The 17,748-nt window shown below is 40.0% G+C and overlaps 2 protein-coding genes and 1 long non-coding RNA gene across 3 annotated transcripts; 1 reads left to right on the forward strand and 2 right to left on the reverse strand.

The window, feature by feature from the left end:
- Positions 1-71: 71 nt before the first annotated feature.
- Positions 72-8,030, reverse strand: LOC145458943 (26S proteasome regulatory subunit 6B). Its single transcript, XM_080337458.1, has 10 exons — positions 7,871-8,030; positions 7,653-7,812; positions 5,005-5,179; positions 4,328-4,434; positions 3,781-3,890; positions 2,734-2,909; positions 2,586-2,671; positions 1,524-1,600; positions 814-982; positions 72-437 (listed from the first exon to the last, which is right to left on the reverse strand). Exons 1-10 carry the CDS (start codon positions 7,874-7,876, stop codon positions 268-270), a joined length of 1,236 nt encoding a protein of 411 aa, XP_080193584.1. The 5' UTR covers positions 7,877-8,030; the 3' UTR covers positions 72-267.
- A 3,953-nt stretch (positions 8,031-11,983) lies between these two features.
- Positions 11,984-16,623, reverse strand: LOC145458774 (tether containing UBX domain for GLUT4-like). Its single transcript, XM_080337259.1, has 2 exons — positions 14,394-16,623; positions 11,984-12,382 (listed from the first exon to the last, which is right to left on the reverse strand). The coding sequence occupies exons 1-2, from the start codon at positions 16,135-16,137 to the stop codon at positions 12,246-12,248; spliced, it is 1,881 nt and encodes a 626-aa protein (XP_080193385.1). The 5' UTR covers positions 16,138-16,623; the 3' UTR covers positions 11,984-12,245.
- On the forward strand, positions 12,382-15,975 carry LOC145458775 (uncharacterized). Its single transcript, XR_013921182.1, has 2 exons — positions 12,382-13,250; positions 13,611-15,975. It is a non-coding gene; the product is annotated as an uncharacterized LOC145458775 (long non-coding RNA).
- Positions 16,624-17,748: the final 1,125 nt, after the last annotated feature.

Raw genomic sequence — 17,748 nt, forward strand, 5'->3', positions numbered from 1 at the left:
TCAAACTTTAAATGCACAATCCCACAGTTTGAAGCTGTTCTACAAACTTACTCGCAGCCACCACAAACCAATGAGAAGCAGTAGTTTATTAAACAGAGGGGAACAGACCAGGGACCACAATATTAGCTCTTCCCCGATAAACCCCTCGATCATCCATGTGACGTGAATCTTCATTACTGAGCTCGCTATTAGTGTTGTATAACGAAACGCAGCAACTGATGCCACGAAGGAAATTGAACAAAAAGCGTAAAGATGAATTTTGAATTTTCATTTGTAAAAGTCATGTTCTTGTTCATCTTTCTTCATCTGGTTCTTATAAGCTTTCTCGAAATCTTTTGCTAGAACGATGTATCTGTTTTCCCGCACTGCCATCATTCCTGCCTCCTGGCAGATGGAGTTGATATCCGCACCAGAAATCTTATCAGGCCGGGCTACGTCTGAAAAGGACATATCTTTTGTTAGTACCAAGTGAATATAGCAGCTCGTCACTCGGGTGGATTCCCTCACGCTAGGGTAAAATATACTGTCACATATAAACTGCTGCTATACATGATGAAGGCCATTTACTTCATCAATATCAATCAAATGGAAGAAAATAAGAAACAATTTCTGTTCCTATTCATGTGACCATCCCTTCATGAATGAACATCTTACGCTTCAAACAATGCTTTCCCAATAATTCAGCAAAATCAATTGTTTTACAGGGCGACGAATACATATAAAAGGATTCCACTCTTGCAATTGATGTACCCATGGCTGTTGTCAGTGAATATTCTATGAACTAAAACCAATTCATGAAAAGTGAAGACTCACAATCTTCGAGATCAACTTCGTCGCTTAAATTCATGCGTCCAGTAATGGTTGCAAAGATGAGACGTTTCTGTCTGCGATCTGGAATCGGAAATTCAATCTTCCTGTCCAATCGACCAGGACGAAGCAAGGCAGGATCGAGAGTGTCTGCACGGTTCGTGGCCATAATAACCTGAAAAGAGGAGTTGTGCATCAATCAGTTTGATTTTACAGCAGATATGTGCTATTGCATATGCCAGTGTTCAGGGTAGAGATAATTTAAATAATTCGCGAAGTATATGACAGCACATCTCAAATGCTACCCATGCTTCTTTGAAAGTGACTACGTCTTTGACATAAAACGGAGCGTCATGTCGCTACATCACATGGCACATAGGTTCAAAGAAATATGTATTCATTCCCAGGGTTGTTTGTTATGACTTGACTCATCGAGTCACATTTTTTCGTTGACTCGACTTGTACTCAAGTCATTGCTCAAGACTCGGCACATTCTGTCTTTTTGAACAAATAGGTCAAGAGTGGTGGTGGGACTCGGTGGTGAATTCAAGATGACTCGATCTGACTAGAGTCAAAACTACAAAAGTAAATTGACTTGCGAATCGGAATCATCATTGTAAAAAAGAAATGAAATCCAATATTAGCACAGCCACATTTGACATATTATTTTGATAAGAATTCATATTAACTCCTAGTATTGTGTCATCATAAATTACCTTCACATTGACTGTCTGATCAAAACCGTCCATTTGGTTGAGCAGTTCAAGAAGGATACGTTGCACCTCGCGATCGGCTGAAGAAGATCAGGTTCAAACATATCAATTCAGATGACAGTAACATTTTGTATTAGTTTCCGCACCTAGTTTCACCTATCCAATATTCTCACCAGAATAGAAATCATAAATGCATGACCTACATTTCAAACATCATGAGTAGTGCTGAGGCAAGGCTACAGATTATTCCATTTTCTCAGAGCAGTATGGTATGTTATTGTTCAAGTAATAACCTTAGTAGCTACATAAATATGCATACTACAGCAAACACCTGAATAATAGAGCTGCATTATCCTATCAGATAGTTGATTACAACAACACTGATCCGAGAAAAAATGACAACGAAAGAATTCAAGCAATTCATCACATCACAAGTGAGTAGGCCTACATGTGCGGAAACTGCGCATGACTCGGACCAAGTCATATGACTCGAGATTGGGGCTACCAAGACAGGCATTTCATGGTCATTTCAAATAAGATTAAACTCAACGCACTACTGGTATTTCTTCTATCAGTCTGGTAATTGAAAATGCTAAGAAATTAGTATATGTGAAAGCGAAGCATTCGAAAACTGAACAATCAACACAATGACTTGGACTCGGACTCGAATCAGAACCCTATGACTTTGACTTGATCCGCTGTTCCATAACTTGGATTCAAACTTGACTCGGTGGTAATTGAAAATGACTCGAGTCAAAACTATAAATATGAGATTGTCTCGCGATTCGGAACCTTGTGACTTGGTTACAAACCTGCTTAGAATACGGTGCTAACTTTCTTACTTACTTGTAATTCACTACTTCTACTCGAGTAAAAATTGACAACATTACTTCTACTTCTACTCGAGTACCAACAATGACTACTTTTACCACCTCTGACTGGCACCTTCACGATCTATCATAGCGACACACCATCTAGCCAAGCACACAGCCTCGTTCATTCATTCGCAGCTACAAACAGCAAACAGCAGTGTCATTTGAAACAAGAAAAAGAAGATCCACTCACCGCCAGTCTGAGCATCAAAACGTTTAGTGGCAATCGCATCGATTTCATCAATGAAAATGATTGCGGGAGCATTTTCCTTGGCAAGTCTAAAAACATATCAGTATTTAATAAAACAGCAATTGGTCCACTGCAAGTGCCAGACATATACCTGAAAACATCTCGAACCATTCTCGGGCCTTCGCCGAGGTACTTCTGAACAAATTCCGATCCGACGACTCTGATGAAAGCCGCCGTGGTATGATGAGCAACGGCTTTTGCCAACATGGTCTTGCCGCACCCAGGCGGGCCATACATCAATACACCACGCGGCGGGTCGATACCAATCTGGAAAGCAATTCCTATTTGAGAACAGAGACCGGACAAAAATTCAATTTCAACATGCACTTCTTCATCTGCACTGGGCAGACGGTATCAGGGCGGTATTTATTCAGCTTGATGCTGGTCACATCGATTTGAGTACTCAAATCACAGCTGGGTGTCAATTGTAAAGATTTGATTCGAGTGGCAAGCTCATTTTTCTTCAATCAAAAATAGACGGCTTCACATGAAGGCAAATATTTTATCAATGAAATATTTACAGTTTCAATACTTTATTTCAACCGTTGGAGTCTCGAAATCCAGGATAGCTATGTATCAAAAACCATATTGCAGTTCTTGCACAAGGCTATAAATATTACGAAACCGGCAATTTCTGTTAAGTATTGATCAACTTTCAGTTGGTCACATAGCGCTACGAAACTGTCATACTCCAGAAATATTTTGGATAAGTTCAACTGACATCATTTTCCTTGGAGTCTTAAAAAGAGTCATAATCCAACTTTTCAAATTAGTATTACATCAAAACAAGTGGTGCTTGAATACTCAACTCGAAGGTTAATACTCTACTCAGATTTGAATCATACAGTTACTCGATATTGCCCAGTACCCAGTACCAGAGTCAGAATTTTCAAATTGCCTAAATAGAGCATGAACATGGAAACACCGAAGGGTTCAGGAACAGTGAAAGTGTTGCATCATAGTAAATTTCGCAGGTAGAATATCCCGGCTTATTAAGATTCTTAATGAGACTACAAAAAGGGGACCGATGTCCTGTCAGTTGCCTAGTTACAGATAGCCAGTACAATCGTTTCAACGTTACTTGCATCATGGTACCATTGAAAGGTCAGTTGGTCACACTCGCACAATTTTATCTCACCTGTTTATACAACTCAAAATGGGTCAGCGGCAGCTCCACGGCCTCCCTCACTTCTTGCTTCTGAATATCCATTCCACCAATGTCGGAATAAGCCACATCCGGTTTCTCGTCTAGAAGATGAAAATGATGGGTGAGATACGATTCATGGGAGATGACAACCAAGTGTAGATAGAAAGCAAATTGCAAGAATTTACATACTTAAACAACAATCAGCCCAGCAAATAACAATGAACTAAAAATTATGACAGTACAAGTGGCTGCTATAGCAATAACCATGAGAAATTATTTTTATTTCTCATGGTTATTCATTTTTTTCCAATAAAATTTGAAAAAAAATTCAAAATCATTTTCATCAAATAAATCCAAAACAATTTTATGAAGTAAGTAGCCAGTACAATTTAAAGAAAAAAAGTTATTTTTGAACGTCTCTAACGTACACCCCCGACTGTAGGTACTGGGAAGAAAATAATAAACCCCGTGTTCTGCCAGATAAGTAGACTAACAAAGACAGTCTTTGGTTTCAGAGACATGTAACTGCATTTCTCACCTGCCGAAAGCATCGTGATGCTGCTGTCTGCCTCTGGCGGTAATACTGCGACCAGGGCGTTGCTGTGCTTGTGAAGAGCAACGGATGCATTTGGTTTCAAAAGCTCCCTGAAATCACAATTTAGTAAATCTGACACGAAAGAAATTTTTCGAACTGGGTATAATATGCCAAAGACAGGAGACAAGGATTTCATATACCCAACATGGTCATATACAACTGTCTCACTGCTGACACCCAACTTTAAATAGAAGTATTTGCATGAAAGTGCCGAGTGTCAATTTCGAGTTGATTTCAAATATGGATATATCGTTGCTGATTTACACATTGTGAAAATGTATGTAAAGTTTTCATTTTTTTTGGCCATATCTTGGCCATGATTAACTTTGCAAAAAATTAATAAACATTGGTCAAGATACGCGAAAAATATGAAAATTTTGACAAAAGCTCTATTTTCAATAAATTTGTAAAATGGATCTCAAAATTTGAAAAATGGTCATAAGCTACTTTGATTCCACCACAACAATATTATTCAATTGTTTATTGAAGTTCTATCCCTCCATCAGTCTTTCCAAATGACAGGAAGAGTCATATCATTGAGCAAACATTAGACTTTAGGGACTCCAGACGGAGAAAAATTTGTAGTAGGCCTACATTTAACTTATTCAACATAGTCATACCTGTCAATAGTACTTAGAATCTTGACATAGTAATTTGAGCCAGTCGTAGATCCAACAATAGCATGGTTTTGGTCTACCGCCTCCAGAAACTGGCCAATCACAAGTGGAATGCTCTGGATTCGCTTGACTTCCTCCTGAGCGTGCAGGTATTCCTTACGGAGATTTTTCATCTCATCTAAAATTATTATTGCCCTTATAATACCCATTAATCAAGCAGACAAGTGCTGGATACAGTGGAAACACACGAGTATGCAGAAGAACGCTGTAAATCTTTTTCCCCAGCTTACCAATTGTTAAGCCTGTAACTGTTATTGCATGATTAACAGATGTCACATTATATTTGCAGGAGTTCAAACCTCATTAGTTTGTATCGTGCTGCAAAAACACCATCAAAAAAATAATTTTCTGCGAAGTGGCAACTTTGGTAAAATATCGGCACTTCTTCGATAGTAGGTAGACATCGAAAAGTGTTCACCATGATCACCAATGAATGTTTTCCATGAACACGAACAAAAATTTATAAACGTCAAAATGTATTGTTTTTGCGTTTAGAGTGGGTTAGGGTCAAAGTTGGGTTTAGGGTATCCCAAGATTAGGGTTGGAGTATTAGGGTGGGAGGGGGATATTAGGGTTGGGGTTGAGGGGATATTAGGGTTGTGGGAGGGGGGATATTAGGGTTGGGGTTAGGGGTATATTAGGGTTGCGGGAGGGGGATATTAGGGTTGCGGGAGGAGGGATATTAGGGTTGCGGGAGGGGGGATGTTGGGGTTAGGGGGATATTAGGGTTGGGGTTAGGGGTATATTAGGGTTGTGGGAGGGGGGATATTAAGTTTGCGGGGGGGGGGATATTAGGGTTATGGGAGGGGGATGTTGGGGTTAGGGCAGGGGTGGGCAAACTACGGCCCGCGGGCCGCATGCGGCCCGCAACACCGTTCTGTGCGGCCCGCGAGAGTCTAAAGAAACTTATTAAAAATATTTATAAAATGCGTACTAAAAATCGAATTATTGCAGGGACTTGATTAAAATTTTTCTTAGTATATTTCACCATGATAATTGTAAGGCAGTGGGTCTCAACCTGGGGGACGCGTGCCCCTTGAGGTCATGAAAGCATGTGAAGGGGAACGCGAAGCTGAGCTCAAATGAAAAATTTTTCGCGCTTCGCGCGATTTACTTCCAATTCATAATTATTGCTCTGTATTTAGTATGAATTTCATATTTCAAAATCTCTCATCAGTAGTAGTAACTTCCCATGCCACCAAACTATCGGTTAGGTTTGCTACAGCACCCTGGTTGCGTTTTGTGATATGACGATAAGGGGGCGCGAAATCTACACATATAGTAGAAGCGTGTTTGAAGCTAACATGGTTATGATGCTGTCAGCATTGTGTGTCCTGGAACTGAACCCAAAGCGGAATTAGTAAATCTATGAACAGATCATTGCTCACAGATTTAAATTTCAATCCTGTTCTAAGAGTTGGGACAACAGACTTTCATCTCTATAGTTTTGACAAATTGGTTATTGAGGTCGACCAGCCTATGAAATCTCGCCATTGTTTCTGGCGCGTGTATGATATCATCATAGCAATGTTTGGTTTGTTTCAAATAAGCATATATATTATATCCATATCCTCACTATAATCAAATACCAGCAATATTGCGTTTTGGTTTATGATCCCAATTTTATATAGTGCGGCCCGCGAATGGATTCAGATGTTGAATGCGGCCCGCGAGCTCAAAAGTTTGCCCACCCCTGGGTTAGGGTATATTAGGGCTGTGGGAGAGGGGATTTAGGGTTGGGTGAAAGGGAGATTGGAGGTGAGTTAAACACCGGTTAGGGGTAATCTAACCCCAACGCTGAACCTAACCCACCTCCAACCCTAATATCCCCCTAACTCCAACCTAATATCTCCCTCCCGCAACCCCTTTCCTCAACCCTTAATATCCCTCTTTCCCAAATCCTAATATCACCCTTCCCATAACCCTAATTTCCCCCAAGCCTAACATCCCCTCCCAAGGCCTAATATCCCTCTTTCCCCAATCCTTTTGTCTTATAAATTGTAGGTTGTCATCAAAGGTTACTAGCCAAACAGACGACATGAACAATAACAGCACATCGTTTGTATAGTCATTAGCTTCCTAAACTTCTAAATAACCAATGGCAATTAGGGTATCCACGAAACTGTACACAGCCAAATTCAGTGGTCCGCACTAACATATAGGACGAGAATGAGAACCACTGCAGTATAGATTAAACAACCGCAAACATATGACACGTAGTCAGGACAGGAGGATTCACAATAGCCTTTTTTCACATACGGTTCGATACCTGCTTCTTCTGTCGCAAATCTTAGATTTGAAAGAGGTATATAAACTTTTCGGCAATTTCGTATTTCGTCACATATTAAATCCTGTCGTCAAAATTTATTGTGAAAAACAATTATCGCCTTAATCTGGCATTCAGACAATGCTGTCAGCTGTCAGGTCGAAACTATATATTGTCGTTTGCTTGAAATCAGGACAATGACCAAAGATTTGCAGTAAAATTATCAATCATACTGTATACGGTACGGTACCGTATCTGTATAGTCAGCGTAGGGTACCTGACCTGGTACATTCATTATTAATAATTGGAACATTAATTTTCTAACCTTTGATGTAGTCCTCTTGTACTTCCAAGAATTCCAACTGCTTCTGTAGCTTTTTATATTTGGAATAGAGGTCCTCAATTTTGTCGATCTCGGTTGTACTCAACATAGACTGCACGGTCGTGGGGCGAGATGTGGCCGGTGTGCTAACTTCGCTTTCACCCTGACATGAACGAAGACGTTAATCGAGTTCGAAACGAGGAAAAGATAATGATTCTCACCCCCATTGCGACTCGGTTCTTCTGGAATAAAGTTTATATGAAAAGCCAATATTCCAAAACACAGCGATAGCGAGTGGATTCTCCCAAACATGAATCAGCTATAATATCTGCTGACTGTTAATATTTAACGATGCGGAACTGATGATTTCGGTTCGGATTATTATAAATTTTTTCGATTATCGAATGTGATCATTGGATCAGACTGATCAGATGGAGATAACTAACATACGGAAGTTAGTATCCTATAATCGTATAATGAGACTATAGATACCAGACCAAAGTCACTACACTATTGTTAGACGTGGCCAAAGTATTCCTCGTTAGTGTGCATGTATAGAAAGTGACTTTCTATAGTGCATGCCTCCGCTTTACATCGCCTAGGCCGAGGTGGGTCTCTGATTCCATAGACTACTCCAAGTCGCTTCGACACCTTCCTATCCTTTCATTGTATCGCATTTTTGTTGTGCATTGAACTGATAAAATTGCTAATAAACCAACGATGATGATGATGATGATGATAGTACTCGAGTAGATGTAGAAGCAACGCCATGAAGTAGAAGTGATTTCCATTAGAGCGCTCTCATGTGGGGCTCTCGGGTAGTGACAACCTACTAGTTATATGTCAAAGTAGATGTTTCATTGATAAACAAGTGCTATAAAGTAAACGACTATGGATAAACTGCCTTATAGCCGCTTCGACGCCTTTCAATCTGTCCATTACGCAACATCAATTTGTATATTGTATGTGCCGGGCCGACGGAAATACTAATACAGCTGGTTTATTCTGATGGTAGTTAATAAAATGTGAAGACGGCCTGCTCTTCAACTCGGTAATCGGCAAGCTCGTCTGGAATCGATGCCAATGTTTATTTGTTCATTACAATACAAACTGTAGTCGCCTCTCGCCTGTGACGTTGAACAGACCATCTCCATTGTCTTATTTCCTTACTCGTTGTTCTGCCATAGCCTTTATAAAGGTTATGGATCTACAACTTGACTGACGGAGGAAATTGAATATTATTATTACTGCCAAATATGTATGTTAGACAATTATAAAAAGTTATGTCATTTTCAGAGGTGGTCAGTAACGAAGTACTTCTACTTTTTCGAAGTACTCAAGTAGTTTTCCTCTACTTCTGATACTTACTCAAGTAGATCTGATTTTCGCTACTTCTACTTCTACTTCTTAATATTTTGTGATCTACTTACTTACTTTTCGCTATTTTCAGTTTGTCAAGTAGAAGTAGTTCAATCTTCCAATCAGGAAGATAGCCTGAGCAATTTCGGAGCTGTTTTCACGGAGTATTAATATTTAATGTTCATAAAACTTTAGTAAAGCACAGAATTTTCGTCGCTCTTCGCGCGCAGTGGATACGGAGTGACCAGTATGATTTCATGATAGTATCGGTGAATATAATTTAGGTGGAGGGTTGGCGTGGTTCCGTTCACACCACATTGTCGCCATATCGTAATCTAGCATATATGTCCATTGTCCATGGCGTGTCCTAATCTGGAAGAGTGGACTTTGACTTTTTTTCAAGTTTTAGAGCTGTTTTAGCATACCACCTTTGAAACTTTCTGGACTAAATACATGAAATACATATTCTGCTTTTAGAAGTAGTATTTATATTTCACTTTCAACTCCCAGTATCATATACTTTGAGTCATAATTAATATCAGTTCTTTTGTCCGGATAACATACATGTTGAAGTATAAAAGCAAGTGCAGTAATGCCTTTAATTTCTGGAAATAAAGCTACACAATATGGCATTTTTACAGTGCACCATATTTTTTATTAACGTTTACTAATCGCGCAAAGTGTTTACACCGTATCCTATACAACGTCTCCGTATTGCTCTTCGACTAAACTACGGGCCATATAATATGGGGATGGCGCCATGCCATGCTATTTTCCTAAACATTTTGTTCGAGAAAACAGAGGATTAGTATCGCATTTCCTTATCAACACTATCATTTTCATCCTATGATGTGGACGAATGCTTATGGTATCGAAAATTGGATCATGCTGGTATGCATCAACATGAATCAAGCTCGTCACTTATAGCCAGGCCGTGTAATTTTTGGCATTGCAGGAGCCAGATGCCAAAACTGCCAAAAATAAAAATTTGAAAATGCCAAAAATAAGCAATTTTTGGCATATGCCAAAAATAACACGGCCTGCCAAATAGTGTATTTCGTTCATGGTGTTGTGTTAACAGGACCGCGTTACAAGCGAGAAGAGCGTTTGTGAAAGGCAGGTTTCTTAATCTGGGTCCAGCCCACCCATTAGGGGTGAAAGCATGGTGTCCTAAATGGTGTGGGCACAGCGAGATTGAACGGCTGACTGCATTTGGTTTACGTCATACTTTCCATTTGTCCGAAGGCAATTTTACGACCATTTTGACCGACTAGTCGAGCGCTAAATTTGATAAAACGGGTATCAATGAGAAGCTGCCGCAGTACTGATTATTAAAATATAAATTATATTCTGCTCATGAAACTGGAACCCCCAAAATCAACCACGATTTTTGCATTGTGATCGAGGTGAACATTGTGACGCAAGAAACTGACTGGCTATTTCTGAGCTGCATCGTCTCGTTTTGCCAGACAGTCTTGTTGCGTCAATGTTCTTAAACAAGCTAACCTTCCCAGGACTCTTCCATGCAAGTTGGTAATATTAAAGCCATCTGAAGTGAAAAAATATCGGTAGACTGAAGGAGAAATGATAGTCGGGCTACTAAATAGAATGTGTTGAGAGACAACACAGGAAACTCCTGGAAAAGGATCAGGAAGAAAATTATTTCCGCGACGAGGTCGATGGCACTGGCGGAGTGATCTCTTTTCATGATGTGTGGAAGCCGGTTCGGCCTTCCAAAGATTTTGAAGCTCTGAAAACCTTTTGTGGATGACTGGCATTTTGTGGATGACTGGCATTCTTTCCCTCAGCGGCTACTGTTGAAGCCGATATTTCCCAGATTCGCTGGGCGAGAAATGAATTTAGGAGAAACTTAGCTGACCTGAGCTTGGAAGCACTGCTACAGTGCAAACGATTAAAGTCTATTCAACAGCTGTGACAATCAGCTGTTGAGCGTGTTTGTTAGGCTTTTCTTTCATTTTTTTGCTTATTGGCACCGATTCCGATGGATACTGCACATTTTGAGGTTTCGTTTGATATAATTAACCAATGAAATCGTTAGATTTATTCTTCTCTTATTGTTTGTTGGCATTGATTATACGTGGATGCTGCGCATTTTGTGGTGTCTTTTGACAAACTAGCCCAAATAAAGCGTTTTTGTGACTAATTCGAGGCTGAAACTATCTATTTAGAGGACGATGCCAAAACTGCCAAAAATAAAAATCGAAAAATGCCAAAAATAAGTTATTTTTGGCATATGCCAAAAATAACACGGCCTGCTTATAGCTCAAATTTGCACCTTTTTATAATCCATCCAATCAGGATCGTTTTCACAACTACTTACTTTCTTGAGTACTTTTAAAGTCAGTCAATTCTACTTCTACTTCAAGTAGTTTTAGGTTGCTTATGAAAGAAGTACTTCTACTTGTACTTGAGTAGATTTTTTTCGTCGCTACTTCTACTTGGGTAGCTTTCTGGACAACTTTGACCACCTCTGGACTCATTTTTTGAGTTTGAATGTTTGTGAATATTGCCGCACCACCGTACTTACGGTCGACGAATAAAAGAGCTCTCTCTCTCTCTTCAATCAACACAGCGAATCCTCAAAATGGTTGCTATGACGTTCTTAAACGCAACAATTAGTTTTACAAGCGTTCTTTGGTTGCTTGGAAAAGACGGATTGATATTAATAAATGCGGACAGACGTTGCAGATCAAGGACTGTTGCAATTAGAGAAAGCATCTTTGGGCTTCTCCCTAACGTGGAGTTGCCACAAGCATCTTTGGGCTTCTCCCTAACGTGGAGTTGCCACAGAGGACCAATGCTCAGTGCTGCAGACAATGATTTCACATAAGCTCAACACTGGTTACCCTTTAGCTTCCCACCAACTAGAAATAAAAGCTACCCACTGGAGACAATTGAGAAACTAATGTCCTGCTCGCTGCTTCAGAGCTATTGTTGTTCATATCATAGAACCCAAGAGCTCAATTGAAATTATTATTGATTTTCTTATACAAACAGAACAACATGCATTACTCTCAAGAACTTCAGAAATTTCACGACATAGGTCTGATACGAGTCATTGAGTATCCCAGGTATGCTGCCAATACCAAAAAATATCCTTGTGGTTAAAGCATCCTGAGATGAACTTCTCGATCACCCATGCATAGACACGTGTACAGGGCAAACAAAGGGGATCGTGGTTTGTACGACCAATGTGGCATAAACAAGAAAAGGGCTTCATTTCCTTCCCAATTTAAACCACTTTGGGACTTTTTGTCTCGCATCAGTTGCATGACTATTATGTGACTGCCGTGTTGCTGTCGACCGTGCTTCTAGCGTAGATGTAGCCGTAGCTGATGACGTACTTGGTAAATCTGAAATGCACAAGATTATAGAATCAGAATTTGCATTTTGCAACTCCAGCACATTTGAGTGCATGATAAGCAATGCAAACCATAATATATATATTCAGAGGTGGTCAGAGTAGTCAACGTCTGTACTCATAAGTAACCCCGTACAGTTCTAGTCAAGTAGAGGTACTTCGTAACTGACCTCCTCTGTATATATTCCACTACAAAGAGAGTCATCTCATCACTTTGCCATGCGATTAAGAAACATTAGCACAAAGATTGGAGCTGAACTGTGCTATTCTTTAAGTTTATAGGGATCGAGTAATCAACCCATTTGAATCAGCTTAACTATACGCCACATCAAATAGCACTTTTCAGCTGAGGTGGTCACTGGTCATAGTAGTCTTTAGCCTGTATTGCTACTCGACTAGAAGCAGATGTGCACTGCAGCCATAAATTTCGACTCAATTACAAGTAGAAACTGAAGCTCTGAATCTGAACGTACTCCAGTACACTACAAAAAAAAATTAGACAACTTTGGTCTCAAATGTAAGACATGAGGATGATTTGGTCTGATTTTCAGCAATTTCAGTCTTGCTGATGAAGTGAGGTCTTAAAATTAAGACTGATTCAGCTTTTTAAGACCATATAAAATTGTCACAATCATTCGGTCTTAAAAATCAGACCAATAAAGCGCATCTTATAAGACATATTGTGCTTATTGAGACAGTTTTTGATTCATCCGTTTTTTTGGTCTTGTTTGGATTGTCTTGACGAATTTCGTTAATCAAGAAATAACATGGTTTGTGGTCTGAAAAATGAGACCGGAAAGTTGACATGGGCCAAGAGCATAAGACATAACTAGCTCTTTGAGACAGTTTTTGATGTGTCAGTATTTTTGGTCTTGTTTTCAAGACGGATTTCGCTAATCAAGAAACAACATTGTACGTGATCTTCAAAATGAGATCGGAAAGTTGACATAGGCCAAGAGCATAAAATTAGACAAATTTGGTCTCAAATCGATTAGGCTATTTAGAAAACAAAAGTCTTAAAGACCATATTGTCTTACCAAGTACTTTCTGTCTCAAAAGTAAGACCCAACTTGATCGATAATAGAAGCAGTTCTTTGGGGGCATCCTTTTCAGTGTTAGGTTCTGAGTGAAGGGGGAGAGTGATAGACACCATGGGACAATACTGCGCCAAGGACTTTACAGACACAGCTAGCTTATTGAGATAATTTTTGATGCTACAGTTTTTTTTGTCTTGTTTTTTAAGACGAATTTTGCAGTTTTTTTGGTCTCTTTTTACCCACTCACCACAAATGCTAGTTTTGACTCAGACAACCGTATATATTTTGTTCTGAATATTGCATGTCAGTAGTAAGCGGCATGTACCTTGATAAAGTTACCTAGTGAATATCTTGTAAACTCCTTGGTACAGTATTATCCCATCACTGCAATTTCAGCTTCCCCTTCGCTCAGACCCCAACATTGAAAAGGATGCCCCAAATCGCTGCTACTATTTTTGATCAATTTGTGTCTTACTTTTGAGACAGAAAGTACTCGGTAAGACTAATTGGTCTTTAAGACTTTTCCTGCTAAATAATCGATTTGAGACATCAAGACCAAATTTGTCTAATTATTTTTTGTACTGTACCTTCAACAGTTGATTTGGTCCACAATTCAAATTCTTTAATAATGATCAAATAGAAATTGACGTCTCAACGGTGACTGCAAAATAACTAATTAATGCCACTATAGCAAGTGCAATTCTCGAACAATTCAAGAATATTTTCAAAGACCGCACCATGAAAGTGATGCAAACCTATACAAAGACTACTTTCTACATTACGAAATTCAGAGTGTAAAAAGTATGTAGAAGTGGAAGTCACCTGAAAACGTGAACTTTTCGTTATGAAAGTAGATAAAAACCAATTTGAGTCCTCCAAAAATTTGGAAGAATATCGTTATTGACCACCTCTGCCGGTTTGTAAACACACAGGCCATTACAAAGAAAACACAAATGCCATTGTTACCTGCAAGCCCTTCATCACTCGGCTGTTCTGGAGACTTCAATTGAAAAATCTCTCCTAAGCGCATATCTGCATCGGAACCTGTTCCTATGATAGCGTGGACTGCCGGAGACAACATATTTCCATCGAATTCACCATCTTCTAATCCTAAATATACCTTTGATGCGGGACAAAGATTGCAATCGTACAGTATTGAGTTTTTGTCGCTAAGAACCACCCTTGGCGGCGTGGTATAAAGAAAGTAGTTTGGCTCCGGGGTGGATAGAAACTTGCTTACAAATTCGTATAACACCTGGATATTTTCTGCTGGGCGGAAAAATCCTTGTAAAATCTTCCGATTTGGGAATACAATCCGTATGATGATTTTGGGGTATTGATTTATTGCACGGAATCTTTTCATCTCTCTAGTATGTGCAGAAAGCAATGGCTTTTCGTTGGATTCATTTTGGAGCGACCGTAACTCAGAAATCATTCTTCTAATGTCGTGGATAGTCAGTTCAAAAAATTCATCTCCCGGGTCCTCCGAATCTGCGGCAGGTTTATTGGCAGTGGCTTGTTTCTCATCGAAAAAGATTTCGTTTCGATCACAAGGCTCCATCAAAGGTGTTATGCTGTAAGAATCGTCTTCCCCTGGAGAATACAAATCCATTCCCGCAGTTTCTTCTGGAAACTTGAAATTGGAGAAGTCTGGTTGGGTGTCAGGTGGTGAAATGGACTTGGCACGTTTTTGCAGGATTTCCCTCGATACTGGTCTACCGGGACGGACTCTAGAATTGGTAGATGCTCCATTTTCTGATGATTGATTACGGTTGACTTGTGACGTCGAAGCAACTTCAATACTTTCTGGCAATGTGGATGAACTCATATCATTCGGCATCTCATCGGAAACTTGGCCCAGGGCTGTAGACAGCATGTCGTGTGTGATAATTCCAAGTTTGCTGTTTGCCGCGTGCAATGGGTTAGTCGGAGTAGCTTGCGGGGCTGGGGGAGTATGGGAACTAAGCTTTTGAGGAATCGAAATTGGTTTTGCGGTATTGCTGGCAGCCAATTTTACATCAGAATGTATCTTTGAGGGTGGAGAGTCAATGTGACCCTTCATCTCACTATCCTTACCAGCAATATTTTGTCGTTTTTTGAAGTACAGTCGCATAATTGCGCTGCCTGATGTAATTCCGAGATTTTTCAAAGTAGTTGTTGACAGCTTTGCATGACCAAATATTTCTTGACGTAAATACACGATGCATGGCTCACACTGATCTTCTTTTATGCAAGAAAGCTCTTCCTTCCAATACTTTAACATGTCAGTTAGTATCACTGATGGTTCGAAAGTTCCCTGTAGTCTATTTCCATCTCCATATTGCAATGCAATTCTAACAGGAGATTCTTGTTTTGACTTTTCTTGTGGAACAAGTTCTAATTTGGCATTGTTCGGAATATTTGAATATCTCCAGGACAAAGATTCGTCTAAAATTTTTCTTTGGAATAGAAATGAATGATTTTCTGCACAGTAGCCTTCTCGCTTGCAAATGTCTTCCAAAGTCTGTGAAATTATGGTGTTTGGAGATGTTTTGACGTTTCTTCGTCTGCCATTCAATAGTAGGACGTTGATTGTAAAAGACATCGCTGGAAAACTAAGAAACCGTGTGATCCGAAATTGTCCGTAAATTTCATTTCTAGACGCATAAAAGTCTATGCAGCATAGCAGGTTCGTAATTGGTGCAAGCCTTGGAATTAGTACAGATATCATTTATATTTGGTAATACTAAATATGACGCAGGCCTTCTTATGCCAGAATACAACGTATGCACAATGCACTCAAGTTTGTAAGCATTCACAAGGGATCACGGAACAGATTTGGAAAACTATATAATTTTCAGCTTTTCCAAATTAGATTAAAAATAGCTAAACAATTTTTTTCGGCACTTCTTCGATGGCAGTCAGAGATCGAAAAGTGTTCACCATGATCACCGATGAATGTTTTCCATGAACACGAATAAAAATTTATAAACGTCAAAATATATTGTTTTTGCGTTTGGAGAGGGTTAGGGTCAAAGTTGGGTTTTGGGATCCCAAGATTAGGGTTGGAGTATTAGGGTGGGGGAGGGGGATATCAGGGTTGTGAGAGGGGGGAAATTAGGGTTGGGTTAGGAGGGATATTAGGGTTGGGAGAGGGGAATATTAGGGTTGGGGTTAGGAGGATATTAGGGTTGCGGGAGGGAGGATGCTAGGGTAGGGGATATTAGGGAAGGGGGATATCAAGGTTGGGGAGGGGGATATTAGGGTTTGGAGAGGGGGAGATTAGGGTTGGGGTTAGGGGTATATTAGGGTTGCGGGAGGGAGGATATTAGGGTTAGGGAAGGGGGATAGTAGGGTTGGGGAGGGGGATATTAGGGTTGGGGGAGAGGGGGATATTAGGGTTGGAGGTGGGTTAGGTTCAAAGTTGGGGTTAGATTACCCCTAACCGGGGTTTAACCCACCTTCAATCTCCCTTTCCCCCAACCCTAATATCTCCTCTCCCACAGCCCTAATATACCCCTTTCCTTAACCCTAATCTTGGGATACCCTACCCCAACTTTGACCCTAACCCACCTCCAATCCTCCAAACCCCAATCCTAATATGCTGCTAACTACCAACCCTAATACCCCGCCTCTCCCAACCCTAATCTTGAGATACCCTAACCCCAACTTTGACCCTAACCCCCCTCCAATCCCCCTTTCCCCCAACCCTAATATCCCCCTTCCCCAACCTCCCTCTTCCCTAACATCCCCCAACTTTGACCCTAACCCACTTCCAATCTCCCTTTCCCCCACCCTAATATCCGTCTCTCCAAATGCAGAAAAAAAAAATATTTTGACGTTTATAAATTTTTATTCGTGTTCATGGAAAACATTCGGCGCTTCTTCGATATACGCCCCAGATCGTAACAGTGTTTCACATGTCACCAGAAAGTGTTTCCCATGATCACGATCAAATTTTATAAACGTCAAAATAAATTGTTTTTTGCCTGTGGAGAGACGGATATTAGGGTTGGATGATATATGATATATCGAAGAAGCGCCAAACATTCATTGGTGATCGTGGTGAACACTTTCCGATCTCTGAACTGCCATCGAAGAAGTGCTTTTTTTCAAATTAGATTAGAATTAGAATTACAGGATGCACACAAGCAACACTACACAAGACTAGAATTAAAATTGGAATACCGTAGCGCGTAGCCTACAGAAACATTTTGAAAATTATATTTGAATTAGATTACCGCTATTTCGCACCAATAAGTCTAATTAGACAACTAGAATTATCTTGTTGTTCAAGTCAGCTTAGGATAACAAACGAATTTCTCGTCATGGGATACGGCCC

The sequence above is a fragment of the Botryllus schlosseri genome, chromosome 16 (assembly GCF_051294905.1).
Source record: "Botryllus schlosseri isolate E-star chromosome 16, Bs_hap1, whole genome shotgun sequence".
In the NCBI taxonomy this organism is placed as follows: domain Eukaryota; kingdom Metazoa; phylum Chordata; class Ascidiacea; order Stolidobranchia; family Styelidae; genus Botryllus; species Botryllus schlosseri.

Bases quoted from the DNA above. Each gene is read 5' to 3' on its own strand.
- LOC145458943 (XM_080337458.1), bottom strand. The intron at 2,910-3,780 runs GTGAGATAAAAT...ATTGCTTTCCAG, and splicing joins ATTTTGAGTTGTATAAACAG to ATTGGTATCGACCCGCCGCG. The intron at 1,601-2,585 runs GTGAGTGGATCT...GATCTTCTTCAG, and splicing joins TTTTGATGCTCAGACTGGCG to CCGATCGCGAGGTGCAACGT.
- LOC145458774 (XM_080337259.1), bottom strand. From the start codon at position 16,137: ATGATATCTGTACTAATTCCAAGGCTTGCACCAATTACGAACCTGCTA. The intron at 12,383-14,393 runs GTAACAATGGCA...TGTGCATTTCAG, and splicing joins GAGTGATGAAGGGCTTGCAG to ATTTACCAAGTACGTCATCA.